At 39.1% G+C, this 14,684-nt stretch overlaps 1 protein-coding gene across 1 annotated transcript in view; it reads left to right on the top strand.

Moving 5' to 3' along the window:
* LOC128136197 (transmembrane protein 161B-like) overlaps positions 1–13,642 on the top strand; it is a 63,615-nt gene extending 49,973 nt beyond the window's left edge. The window contains exons 7-8 of the mRNA XM_052775393.1: positions 10,735–10,886; positions 13,208–13,642. Coding sequence (XP_052631353.1) covers positions 10,735–10,886; positions 13,208–13,272 — 217 coding nt within the window. The 3' untranslated portion in view covers positions 13,273–13,642. The remainder of the gene's footprint in view (positions 1–10,734; positions 10,887–13,207) is intronic.
* Positions 13,643–14,684: the final 1,042 nt, after the last annotated feature.

The raw sequence follows: 14,684 nt of genomic DNA, 5'->3' as shown, positions 1-14,684 counted from the left end.
AGGCCTGGACATACCGGAGAGAGTCCAGTGAAGGGCCACGAAGATGATGAAGGGTCTGGAGCATCTCTCTTATGAGGAAATGCTGAGAGAGCTGGGACTGTTTAGCCAAGAGAAGAGAAGGCTCGGGGGGGAAATCTCATCAATGTATACAAATACCTGAAGGGAGGGTGCAAAGAAGACAGAGCCAGGCTCTTTTCAGTGGTGCCCAGTGACAGGACAAGAAGCAATGGGCACAAAGCGAAACACAGGAGGTTCTGTCTGAACATCAGGAAACACTGTTTTACTGTGAAGGTGACTGAGGGAGGTGAAGCAGAGCCTGTCCTTTCTAGAGCCTCTACACGATGACAGAGCTGCTCTATCAAGGCTTGCGTCTTCTCCCATATCTCACCCAGTAACGATCCCAGTTCCCGTGAATACTGTGACTCAAGCTGTTGTATTCGCTCCATACACCACTGCAGAGCTTCCACAGCATCCTCTGCAGATGCACCTGCAGGGGCTTGGGGACCAGACATCTTCACCCAGTATTCCCAGTGGGGAAGTTCTCTCCAAGCTAGTTGTCAGGGCAGGCCCAAGACCAGAGACAAAAACATAGGATTCAAAGGTTCTAGCAGACAACAGCCAGAGAGGCTGAGCTCTGCCTGCTAGCCGGTTTTATTAGCTCTCCTGATAACACACCAAGGGCAGCCGTTGTCTCCTTTGTTTGGATAGCTGTGTAACCCTGACATCTTACTTTTTCCTTGTACTTGAAGTGAATTAGCAATGGCAAGACATTCTGACATGCTTCCTTTTCTCCTGTATATAATTGATATATGTATATATGCATGTAGATCTTCACACTATGTACATGGAAGCTTTGTAAGGTAAACAGAGAATCTGGGCATGAACGCTTACTTAGTCCCTGCTGAATTCAAAGGAATGGATTTTGATTAATTTTAGCAAGGGAAGAAACTTTGAAGTTTTTGCAATTTGGTGACAAGTTTATTGTGGTGTTTGATGCAAAATATAGTTCCAAAACTACTGTGAAATACTGGTTTTAAACTCACTTGTAAAAACCAAGAGTAAGCACATTTAATAATTGATTAGAGCTGCATGAAGCTGTTCCCTAGAGATCAGGACACACAGAACATCAGGAAACACTTTTTTACTGTGAGGGTGACTGAGCACTGGCACAGGTTAGTGTGGCCAGCAGGAGCAGGGAGGTGATTGTTCCCCTGTATTCGGCACTGGTGAGGCCGCACCTCGAGTACTGTGTTCAGTTTTGGGCCCCTCACTACAGGAAAGACATTGAGGTGCTGGAGTGTGTCCAGAGAAGGGCAACCAAGTTGGTGAGGGGCCTGGAGCACAAGCCTTATGAGGAGCGGCTGAGGGAGCTGGGGCTGTTTAGTCTGGAGAAAAGGAGGCTGAGGGGAGACCTTATTGCTCTCTACAACTACCTGAAAGGGGGTTGTAGTGAGGTGGGTGCTGGTCTCTTCTGTCAGGTGGCTGGTGATAGGACAAGAGGAAATGGCCTCAAGTTGAGGCAAGGGAGATTTAGGTTGGATATTAGGAAAAATTTTTTTACTGAGAGGGTTGTCAGACATTGGAATAGGCTGCCCAGGGAAGTGGTTGAGTCACCATCCCTGGAGGTATTCAAAAAGCGAGTAGATGGGGTACTTCAGGACATGGTTTAGTGGGCATGGTTGATGGTTGGACTCGATGATCTTGAAGGTCTTTTCCAACCTAAATGATTCTATGATTCTATAGGTTGCCCAAGGAGGTTGTGGACTCTCCCTCCTTGGAGATACTCAAAAGCTGTCTGGACATGGTCCTGGGCAACTGGCTCTAGGTGGCCCTGTTTGAGGAGGGGTGTTGGACCAGATGACCTCCAGAGGTCCCTTCCAACCTCAACCATTCTATGGGTCTATGATTTAATATTTGGAAAAAGGATTGTGTATGCTAGTGGCGTTGTCAGATAATATATACGCTATACATGCTCTTTGGATATGCTGATATCAATGGTTTTTAAATATTAATACCAGACTATTTATGGAAAGCATCTTATGTATGTGAACAAAAAGTTAGTGCTCATCTGTAGTGGTTCTAAACTAATTTGGTTTTGCCCAGCTGGGCAATCAGGAAGCAATTTTTGTACCAGAAAGTATTTAAATGTTGGGAGAAGTGTGCAATTTACTGCACACTTTTTGGTTTTGATATGTTTAGTCTGATGCTTCCTTAGCTGAATAGTACAATACTGTATACAATCATTTATTGCAAAGATGCATGCATGAATTCATATTTTTAGAAGAACTTCAAGATACTTATAATGAAGTTTATGTGAAAATAAAATGTGTAGACAGTTGTAGGCGCTGAGGCGGTACTATGTTTTCAAAGTTCTGTGAAAAGCTGAACTCCCCTCTGAAACTGAAGGAAACAAAGGCAGAGTATTTAGGAAACAAGCAATATCAAATCATAAAAAGAAGCAGCTGTGATGTACTGGAGAAAGCAGTATCGGACATTGATGCTTGTGTAGTAATTAGCTGGTTTTCAGAGACCAATCCAGACTTACTCTTTGGGGAGGAAAGTTGCCTTTTAAAGACGTGAGAGGTGATGAAGCAATGTAATAAGGGCCTGGAAGAAAGTAGGTTATGGAGATGTGCGTTAGAAAATGAATTTGTGCAACTGCTCTGCTCCCTGAACAGCTAATAACCAGATAAAGTGCTAAGTTAGACTTAATATAGCACTTGAATATTCAAAATTGATTCCTCTGTGGAAATGCCTCTTCTTCCATAGAGATTCTTATTGTGATCTTTTTTGGTGTTAGCACTAGCTAGTGATGTCACGTAAACCCCTTGAACTCTGGTTAGTTTTTACTGACAGTTCTGGATATGCTTAAAGCTTGTCTGTACTTGATAATTATTGAAGTGTGTGCTGCCTTTACAATAAGGACAGTATTACCTTTTCCACGTAACCTGAAGTATAAATGATATCTAGAATTTTCCTTTTAATGAGTAAGAACTTAGATGGAGGCGTTGACTTGCATTATGAAATAACCGACTGGCAGTAGCTTGCCTCCAGACCAATTATTTCTCCATTGACTCTTATCTGTCAGCAGACAGATCCACAATCCAAAAGGTGGTTTTTCTAACCTACCAGGTGGTGACAGGAAAATTAGTGTCTGGCTCTTGCACACCTTTAATGATATTATAGCTATGTTACTAAGCAGCCTTTTTTTTATTTGGTTGGATGAAGTCAGGATTTCTAGTTTAATTGTGGCAGAGGGAAGGAGAGAGAGAGGAGCAACTGCTACTTAAGAAATCAGAGATGCAAGCCAACACCTTCAACTCCCATTTTGAGAATGAGAGGGAGGTTAATATAATTAATGGAAAAACAATTTTCAGATAGTATAACCATAATGCACTCTTAAATTTACTGATGACAATGCCCTGTATTTGCTTCATCTTTCAAATAAATCTTGGGTGTAACCAACTTAAATAATACTACAGTAATTGCAACTCTAGGTGACAAAGTTGTGAATTATATATTGGCATGGATTATGTAGGAAAATAGACTGCAACATTCCATTCTTACAGTGGTATTTAAATGCACTCCTAATCACTGCTTTAATTTGGTCATCAATTCAGAGGCAAAAACCAAACACAGAAATCTAAAAGAATCGAGATGCATGGCTGTGCAAGCTTTTTCTGTCTCAGTACTGTGAAAATGCAAATACATATTAGGGTCTTTTCCTGATTCTTTCTTTTTGACCTGCCTTTTTTTATACGAATTGAGCCTAAATCAGTATTTTTCAGCCTTGTCCTAATCTGGCTCAAACATTTGAGATCCAATTGCCCATTTGCAGCTGGATAAGATGGAAACAGAGCTAGTATTCTGCATGTTAGAAGCACATTGGCCTATATTTTCTTACTAGCTTTCTTAAATGACTGAAAGGGAAGTATGGCAGAGAGGAAATATTGCAGTTTCTATACATTAGAACTTCTGAGACATACAGGAAACCACAAGATAATTACTTTGAGACATTGGCAGGAAGCATGCTTCACACCTTAAATATCTTCATGTAGATTATCAAATCCCATAATTATATATGGGATTTTAAATGTTAGGTCTTCTGTGGAGATGGACAGGTGATTTTTGTCCATTGTCAGAAGCAAATAATTTTTCACTGTAAGAGGACAAATTGTGCAAGGTCAAAACTAAATTTAGTGTGTATATTGGCATGACATTTCTGAGCTGTAAGATCACATAAAAAAGTATTAAAATCAAAAGATCATATGCCAAAAGCTAAGTTTTATTTAATAAACTGTGAACAGTTAACTGCATGCTTTAGCGTTTCTTTATCTGAGCATGTGTGATTTTTGTATTGGCTAAGGGACCAATATTCTTTTGAGTTTTTGGTAGCAGACAATATACTGTAGAGGGAAAATTCTTAAGAAATTCTGGTAGTTTGTTGGGGTAAGAGGAAGAATAGAGAACTCAAAGTTTAAAATTCATATGGCACTTCTGAAAACATACACGAATTTGAGAAAGCCTGGAGAAGAATGACCTTGTATGCAGGACTAAGCCTTCACAAATAAATTCTGGGACATTGGAAACCTGTATAAAAAGTGTTACCTTTTATTTTGAATGCATTGTCAAACAGCAGAGTCTAAATTCTATGTTTTTTAATGAATCACTTAAAAAAAAGTCTATGTTTTTGTGTAGTTTGAAAGAGAGAATACAATGGAAAATATAATTACTTATCCATTAATAGATAGTTGAACAGTCATTTAATAGTTATACAAAGGAAATAAATGGTGGAACTGGTTTTCTGCCACTTCCTACAACTTTTATTTACTGTTTTTTCTGTGGCGTGAAAGAGACCTTGTTTTTATTGGAGGTTTCTCCACAAAGTAGGTGGTTTTGTAGAAATCCTTGTGAAATCACTAATATTCCTAATATTGAACAGGGCTTGCTTAAATGTTTGTGTGGTTCCTGGGCAGATGGGATGAAGTTGTTTAGTCCTGTCCAGTTTGAGGGGTTAGTGACAATGCAGAAGACTGCAGTACCAGGAACCACGGTCTAAACTGAACTTTGTATTAGAGAGTTAACATCTCTGTAAATATGTTAACATAACTTATTCTGGGCATTACAGTTTTTTTGGGGGGGGGGGGTGTTGGTGCAAGGAGTGGTATACAGAAGTATTAATGACACAATTCTTGTGATCACTGTAACCTAGGCAAGTGAAAAGAGGTTTCAGAAGAAATCTGGTTCATTCTTGTGTTTCGACATTGGGCCTCTGGGATACTGAAAATACCTAAAAACATACAACTATTTACTAATTCAGTATGTCAAGACCAGAAATGATTCATCATAAATTGTTGAAATATCTGGTTGCCCCCCGTCATGGTTTAACCCCGGCTGGCAACTAAGCACCACGCAGCCACTCACTCACTCCCCTCACAGTGGGATGGGGTGGAGAATTGGAAGGGTAATGGTGAAAAAAGTCATGGGTTGAGATGAAGACAGTTTAATAGGGAAAACAAAAGCTGCGCGCACAAGCAAAGCAAAATAAGGAAGGCCTCGATGCTGTGTAAGCACTGTTCAGCAATAACTAAAACATCCCTGTGTCTTCAACACTGTTTTCATCAAAAATCCGAAACATAGCCCCATACTAGCTACTATGAAGAAAATTAACTCTATCCCAGTCAAAACCAGTACACCCCCATATTTTAAATTTAAAGAAACCAATGTGATATGTCAAGAATTAATTCTAGAACAGTTTTGTGTTTTGGTGATGGATGCTTTTCCCTGTTTCATGGCTGTATATTTAAGAGGTATTGGATTGTACTAGAGACTTGGCTGGCAAAGTGGCCAAAAGAAGCTTATATAAGTGATGATTGACTGGAATTTTTTTTGACCATGTCTTCTAGGGGTAGATGTTTTGTTTCAGTGCAGTAACCCACTAGTAGCTTTTTTATGTTGGTAGTATAGATAGTCAGAAAAAAATTCCAAATGGGAAACTATTCTATACATTTGTGTTTTAATAGAATTTTAATGTAAAAGGAGTAATACATTAGTTTAGTTCTTGAGTTCCATGGTTAGAGTATATTGGCATTACTTTGATGGCAATTCTGCTAGGCACAACTAAGCTAGCTTTAAATATATTTAATGTGCAGAAATATTTGTGCGGCTGCATTAGCAGATACCTCAGTGAAAGATGCAGAATTCATCTGTCAGATTGGGTAAATGTTCGAGTGGCAGCCCATGCTAAACTCCAAGCTTCTGTATCTGCACTGGTACTGACTGATGTCGTGGTTTAACCCCAGCCAGCAACTAAGCACCACGCAGCCACTCACTCACTCCCCCCCCCCACCCAGTGGGATGGGGGAGAAAATCAGGAAAAGAAGCAAAACCCGTGGGTTGAGATAAGAACGGTTTAATAGAACAGAAAAGAAGAAACTAATAGTGATAATGATAACACTAATAAAATGACAACAGTAATAATAAAAGGATTGGAATGTACAAATGATGCACAGTGCAATTGCTCACCACCCACCGATCGACGCCCAGTTAGTCCCCGAGCGGCGATCCCCCCGCCCCCACTCCCCCAGTTTATATACTAGATGTGACGTCACATGGTATGGAATATTCCTTTGGCCACTTTGGGTCAGGTGCCCTGGCTGTGTCCTGTGCCAACTTCTTGTGCCCCTCCAGCTTTCTCGCTGGCTGGGCATGAGAAGCTGAAAAATCCTTGACTTTAGACTGAACATTACTTAGCAACAACTGAAAACATCAGTGTTATCAACATTCTTCTCATACCTAACCCAAAAACATAGCACTGTACCAGCTACTAGGAAGACAATTAACTCTATCCCAGCTGAAACCAGGACACTGATCAACCTAACCTAGCCAGTGTAAAGCTAGAGGAGGATTGTCTGCATGTGTCTCCCTCTTTCCTTTTGACTGCAGTATAGAGTATTCTTGCTTACCTCACAGTTGGCAATGCAGATAAATAGTTTCAGTATACAGAACTCTCTTATTGTTTTAGCAGAACAGAACAATAAAGTTTTTAATTGCTTTATACTTTCAGGAAGATTCAATGACAATATGTTTCTTAGAGGCAGCAGTTAGAAGACCTCCTGTACCACCTGCCCTCTATTTAATATTTTTGAAAGGCTATGGGATACTGCGTTAGTTGATTGATGGCTTTTCATGGTGATAACCTGCACACACTGAACAGTTTCCAGTACATGAAGAGGAGTAACAAAAGATTTTGCAAAGCAAAAATGTTGAGGGTGTTTTTTTTTTTTTTTAAAAAGACAGATTATCGGTCGCAACCTGCTAAACATGAATTTAGGCTTAAAAATAGGTTTTGCAATACTTCTTGCAAAAGTAACTTTAATGTTTGTGAAAACGCATTGTGTTGTAGGTCACATGTTCTGGTTACTAAATTTTTTTATTTATTCTTGCTATACAGTTTGTTGCAGATAGTCACTAGTCACAGATTGCTGATTTCCATTACTTTAAATTTGGAAAGGAGGCTTCTGTCAGAAAAAATATTCAAAAATTAGTGAATTAAATGGTTGATCGCAATTTTAAATGTAGCAGTTGCAGCTGGCATACTTGCAAAGGGATGAGTTTGTAAAATAACAAAGCACTTCATTGGCAAGGGGGGAAATGTGCATGAGGATAGAGTGAAGATGGACAACATTGAGAGATGATCTATCTTAACAGTAGCATGTGTCTAATTTAAACTACTCTTCTTATGCAGCTATTTAAAATTCATCATTGAAAACAACTGAATGACATTTTAAATCATTGTCTTTGTACAACACAAATACGTCAGCTTATTTAATTTTTTATCTGTTGTGAACCTTTAGACAGTGCTGTACACAATCCTTTCTGCTGCAAAAGCAAGGTATTTAGGAAAATTAATGTGGTATAGGAAAAGTAAGGTATTTCTCAGTCGGGAAGCTGTCTGTCATCTGAAAAGCTGATTAAGTAACCTGATTTCATTAGTAGATTAGGAAACTTTACTGGCTACTTTTGAAAAATGCCTTCATATGTAGTTATATCAGTGGGATAGCAAAGGAAAGCAGCAGACTTTCCTTAACTTGACTGAAGGTTGATCTAGAGAAAGTCAGTTATCAGATCTTGAAATAATCTCTGGAAGCCTTAAACTTTTTTTTTTTCTATCTACATACAATTAAGTATAATATAGAGGAGTTTATTTGGTTTTCAATTGTGAATCCAAAAGTTCTATGTATTTTACTAGAAACTAAAATGTTTATAAGGGTGGGAGTCATCTTGCCTAACTTCTAAGTGTTTAAAAATCATCCTGATGCTCTTTTAATGGTCAATATAGAGAAACAGACCTTTCCAGAACACAGTCTGTATGACCTATTATGTGCCTATTTTTAGGATGAGATAAGCCTTCCTTTAGGGATACCTGTTCTTTCTGTTAACTATAAAGCGAGTTTAAGTTGATTACTGTAAACTTAAGAGTCAAGTTAGATGCTGTGGTTAGGCCACCCTAATGTATGTATATGAGTACTTCTCTGCATATAGATGAAATACAGCAATGCATATGTTAAATGTGTGCTGCTTAATGAAGTGCAATATTGCATAATCACATGGTTTCTTGAGAGATTAACTGATGACAGTTCAAATGTTTTTATCAAATAGATACCCTAAAATAGATTTTCACATAATCTACATCTTAAAATACTTCCAATATTTTAAAAAGTACAAATATAAATTATGTTATTGTGTAGTGGAAAAAAATGGGTACAATTTACACTTAAAATCTTTTTTGTGTCTTCCTTTTTTGTTCTTTAAAGCAGGTAATGTCTGGAATGATCTCCAAGTACTTTATTTAAATATAAACTTGATATCACTTGCCATTTGAAAAAAAAATCAATTATAATGGGCTGCAGCTCATAGTAGTAAGAATTGACAGTGTATTATAAAAAAATTATCTTAATCTACTGTATAATTTTGGAACTAATTATGTTTAGAAATGCACTAAAAAGGAAAATATTCAATAAACATTTTTAAAACGGCTTGATAACAGAGCAGGTAACCTCTTACATGTTCATATTTATGGCATTGAGCCATTAAGGACTTAAGATATAATACCGAACTATATAGTCTCTCTTTTTTATCAAAATGAGAATGGGTTAGATTTTGCTTTCCTAGATGTGCTGTTAGTTGATTACCTTTGATCGTTGAGAAATCTTGAACACATACACGCAAAAGTAGAGAAACACAAGTTTCATCTTTTCGTATGTATTTTGCTTAGTAAATAGTCACATAATAATCTAAGCAACAATCCTATGCCACTGGTCACTATTTCTTATAAGGCAGGTCTATGCTTCCTGTGAGGAGAAATTTTATCCCATTATTGATAGAAGTGCTTCTTGGGGCATCCCATTCCCTGCTGTTTGTATGTATACCCTGTGTTTCCTGCCCTCCCTCACCAAAACCAGCACAAAGTTACTTTATCTGATGTTTGAATATTTCTAAGTGACAGAGAGAATCTTTTGGTGTTTTTAAAGCAAGAAATCTATTTTGTCTTTTCTGACATTTATTTATATATATAAAAATTCTTACAACTTCTCTGCTCTTATGCAAAGAGTTAAGTTTTTGCTGCTTCCGCTAATCATGATGTCCTGAAAACTAAGAAAAGGAAATCTAATTGAAAGGATACAGATTTTGTAAAACTACCTGGAAGCTTTTGTAAGACTCCTTGGGAAAGCTCAGCAGACATTTGAGAGAACAGCTTTTGCATTAAATGCTTATTGTATGGGGGGGGGTTGTTTGTTTCTAAACTAAAGGGCAACAAATCTCTCTGTTCTCACCTCATGTCTTCTAAAATGTCTTGCCTTTAATCAAGGAGGGAAGAAAAAAAATCAATGTCTATGTTTTTCTTCAGAAAAAAAGAGAGACTTATGTGAGGAGGAACACCTTTTCTACCTTTTTCTCCCCTTTTCTCCCCAAAGGAACAAAAAGCCATGTATGTTATATACACAGTATACATATATATGTACTATATATATGTATTTGTGTGTACGGATGTATGCATGTGTACAATCATGCATTCACATATAGTTAAGTCAAGACTGAGGAAGTATTTTAACCGAGATTATTTCAGCAACAAACATGCAGTGACTTGAATGGTGCTATATTTTTGCATTTGAACTCTTGATTTTTTTTAGTGAAGAATCTTGAATACACCCACTTGGGGTTGTGCATTCTGACAGAACATGTATAACATCACTGTGGTTAAAAATGTATTTCTTCACTTCCCTGCATTTGTTGTTGTGTAGTTTGATGGAATATTTTTCATCTAGCTTGTTATTTTATGTTGAAGATACAGTTGTCTTATTTTTGGTTTGATATAACTTCTGTAAATTCTTACAAGTATGTAAAATTTACATTTAAACTTTGGTTTAATTATTCTCAGGTTGATAGTGAATACCATTGCATTTGGCTATCAGTAAGCCTAAATGAAAACAAAATTATATTCCGGAACAGTGTATTCCTATCTGCGCATTATGTGATTGTGTGCCTGTGCTTATTAAACTCCCACAAAACTGTAAAGCATAATTAACCTCAAATTAGCCAAATACATATTATTTTTTAAAGCATTTGCGCATCTTAGAACAGTCTTAGTGTAGATGACCAAAATACAGCTTTATAATTCATAAATATAGTTATTTTACAAACTTGATTTTCCTTGACATTTTTCTTGTATAGTAAGATACTGTTTTCGTTGACCGCCCATTATTTCATAGTAGAGGATGGAGGTGAAAGATCAGTCTGTGTTACCTTTGGCTTCTTCTTCTTTGTGAAAGCAATGGTAATCCTGATTGTGACAGAAAGCTATCTAGAGTTTGGACTCGAATCAGGTAACTCCTTTCTTCAGGGTTTGAAACAGCTCTAATGATTACATTACTTGAAAAATGAATTTTAAGCATTTTAGGTCATTTTGAGAATATCTGTATTTAAATGAACTCTATATGTAATACACTTTTAGGAAATCTTGCTTTGGAATGTCGATTCTGAGGGTTATCCTGTATATTTTCCTTGTTTTGTTTTAAATGGTGTAGTCTTTACCTGGGTTGTTTGCTTTGTTAATTATATTTACTTTCCAGTTTTATTTTTAACCCATTTTGCCTTGCATAGTAATGTGAAGCTCCTTGTCGTGGTTTAACCCCAGCCAGCAACTAAGCACCATGCAGCCACTCTATCACTCCCCCTCCTCAACTGGACAGGGGAGAGAAAAATATAACAAAAGGCTCATGGGTCGAGATAAGGACAGGGAGAGATCACTCAACCAATTACCGTCACGGGCAAAACAGACTCAACTTGGGGAAAATTAACTTAATTTATTGCCAATCAAACCAGAGTAGGTTAATGAGAAATAAAACCAAATCTTAAAACATCTTCCCCCCACCCCTCCCTTCTTCCCGGGCACAGCTTCACTCCTGAATTCTCTACCTACCCCACCCAGCAGCGCAGGGGGACGGGGAATGAGGGTTACGGTCAGTTCATCACACGTTGTGTCTGCCGCTCCTTCCTCTTCAGGGGCAGGACTCCTCACACTCTTCCCCTGCTCCAGCATGGGGTCCCACCCACGGGAGACAGTCTTCCACGAACTTCTCCAACGTGGGTCCTTCCCACAGGCTGCAGTTCTTCACAAACTGCTCCAGCATGGAGCCCTTCCATGGGGTGCAGTCCTTCAGGAGCACACTGCTCCAGCGCGGGTCCCCTGCAGGGTGACAAGTCCTGCCAGCAAACCTGCTCCAGCATGGGCTCCTCTCCATGGGTCCACAGGTCCTGCCAGGAGCCTGCTCCAGCGCGGGCTTCCCACAGGGTCACAGCCTCCTTCAGGCATCCACCTGCTCCAGCGTGGGGTCCTCCACGGGCTGCAGGTGGATATCTGCTCCACCATGCACCTCCATGGGCTGCAGGGGGACAGCCTGCCTCACCATGGTCTTCCCCACGGGCTGCAGGGGAATCTCTGCTCTGGCACCTGGAGCACCTCCTCCCCCTCCTTCTTCACTGACCTTGGTGTCTGCAGGGTTGTTTCTCTTACATGTTCTCACTCCTCTCTCCGGCTGCAGTTTCTTGTGCAGCAACTTTTTTTCCCCTTCTTAAATATGTTATTACAGAGGCGCTACCACTGTTGCTGATTGGCTCAGCTTTGGCCAGCGGCGGGTCCGTCTTGGAGCCGGCTGGCATTGGCTCTATATCGGACATGGGGGAAGCTTCTAGCAACTTCTCACAGAAGCCACCCCTGTAGCCCCCCCGCTACCAAAACCTTGCCACGCAAACCCAATACACTCCTCTACTGAAAAAAAGTTACTTACTGTCCTGGTTTCAGCTGGGATAGAGTTAACTGTCTTCCTAGTAGCTGGTACAGTGCTGTGTTTTGAGTTCAGTATGTGAAGAATGTTGATAACACTGATGTTTTCAGTTGTTGCTCAGTAGTGTTTAGACTAATGTCAAGGATTTTTCAGCTTCTCATGCCCAGCCAGCGAGAAAGCTGGAGGGGCACAAGAAGTTGGCACAGGACACAGCCAGGGCACCTGACCCAAACTGGCCAACAGTGTATTCCATACCATGTGACATCCCATCTAGTATAGGAACGGGGAAGGGGGGGCAGGGATTCGCCGCTCAGGGACTGGCGGGGTGTCGGTCGGCGGGTGGTGAGCAATTGCACTGCGCATCATTTGTACATTCCAATCCTTTCATTATTGCTGTTGTCATTTTATTAGTGTTATCATTATCATTATTAGTTTCTTCTTTTTCTGTTCTATTAAACCGTTCTTATCTCAACCCACGGGTTTTGCTTCTTTTCCTGATTTTCTCCCCCATCCCACTGGGTGGGGGGGAGTGAGTGAGCGGCTGCGTGGTGTTTAGTTGCTGGCTGGGGTTAAACCACGACACTTACCTTCTTAAAAATGAATGTTTTATTTATGTTCATGAAATGTACAAATATCAGAGATGTTTTCAAAGACTGTTTGTGTTAATAACTGAGTTTTATTGCATTGTAGCATACTAATTATAATGCACATGACAGAGCTATGCTAGAAATAATTTTTCAGTAATAATAATGCTAGACAGAATTTGTTTGAAATATTTCCTGTTACCTAGCATTTTCTTTCAAAAAACCAGATTTTATATTTGTACTGTGATAAAATACATATAATTTATGTCTTTGCAGGATTCTCAAATTTTTCAGAAAGTGCTATGCAGTTTCTTGAAAAGCAGGGTTTGGAATCCCGGTAAGTTTCTGGAAATACATTGGTCTTCATTATGTTGCATTTATAACCGAACCACTTAGATTTTCTTAGCAAGCATTTGTCTTGCATGCTTTGCTCTTATGCACACTTATAATCTCTGTATTAACGTGAAGAGGTGGATTAATGAAAATAATCCATCAATATTTACAAAGTAACTTAAGTTGCATTTGTGTATTCCCTTTTTATTCCAAAATTATTCCAGTCCATAAAATACAGTTAAAACCTTAAAAGTCTTTCTTATGTTAATTCTTAAACAGTCCCTTCAGCTTTGAAAAGATCGCTTAAAACAGGAGATAAGTATTTTTGCAGTTCCTGTGGTATGCAGGAGGATGAGAGTGCAAAAGCTACAGATGGAGCCTGCAATAAAGTTGGAATTAGGAGTAAATTTTGGCTTTCAGTCATGTTTTCAGGCCATAATAGTATTTTCCTCTTAGGCAAATACATCTGCTTGCTACAGTACATCCAAGTTTTGTACAGACTGACAAAGGAATGTTCCATAGCTTATGATGTTACTTATTTATACAATCACTGTCAGAGACAGCCTCTGTATATTGTAAACAGAATTCTGTTACAATCCTTGCCTTAAACACATGATCTAAAATGCTTGTATGGGGTATATCATCACTGTGGGAATACAAATTTGAATTTCTTGTTTGGAAATTCTCAAGTATTATATAAGAATTATAGATTTGCTCACATACGGCTGCTGCATTTGCTTCAGGCTCTGTGCTTTGGAATAGGGAGGAAGCTGGGCTGCCCCCGTCTCCATGGGTTAGTCCCACCCTCTGTATGGTGACTGAGCCTAGCTCTCAGATATGTATTTTCCTAATTGGGAAACTGGGTATACTTCAGACAGTATATGTTTATAATCATAAATTGAGGCCTATTGGCTTTTGCGTAGGCACCCATACACTTATTGTATGGGTGCCTACAAGGCCTTGTATCACGGATCCTGATTTAGGAGTTTTAGAATCACTGTCAAAGGTATTAGCAAAAGTGATTTTAACATGAATTTGTAAACGTGTGACTTAACAGAGTTCGATGGCAAGGTTCACTCTATTACTTACTACATGGAAGACACATAGAAAGGAAAATCGAGTTATAATCGATTTAGAATGATTTACAGAGACTTGGAGATGCAAAAAGGTAAGGGAGACTCCCACTGAGTCAGGAGGTTCAGAATGGACTCCCTTGCTTTCTAAACTCCTTCTCAGAGAGGAGTTTAGGTGCAGCTGGATCCAGACTTAGTCCCAGACTTGGTCAACAGTTTATGGCTAATTATATGTGCACAATCAATCCTTTATATCACTTAGGATTTAAAAGTTTAGCATGCTGTTAATCACTTACCTTCCGTCCAGGCGTCCAGTGTTAGTTTGCTCTGAAGTTTGAACCCTAGGT

The sequence above is a fragment of the Harpia harpyja genome, chromosome W (assembly GCF_026419915.1).
Source record: "Harpia harpyja isolate bHarHar1 chromosome W, bHarHar1 primary haplotype, whole genome shotgun sequence".
NCBI classification, from domain to species: domain Eukaryota; kingdom Metazoa; phylum Chordata; class Aves; order Accipitriformes; family Accipitridae; genus Harpia; species Harpia harpyja.
Note: the sequence above shows the minus strand (reverse complement) of the source record. Positions and strands in the feature narration are given on the sequence as shown.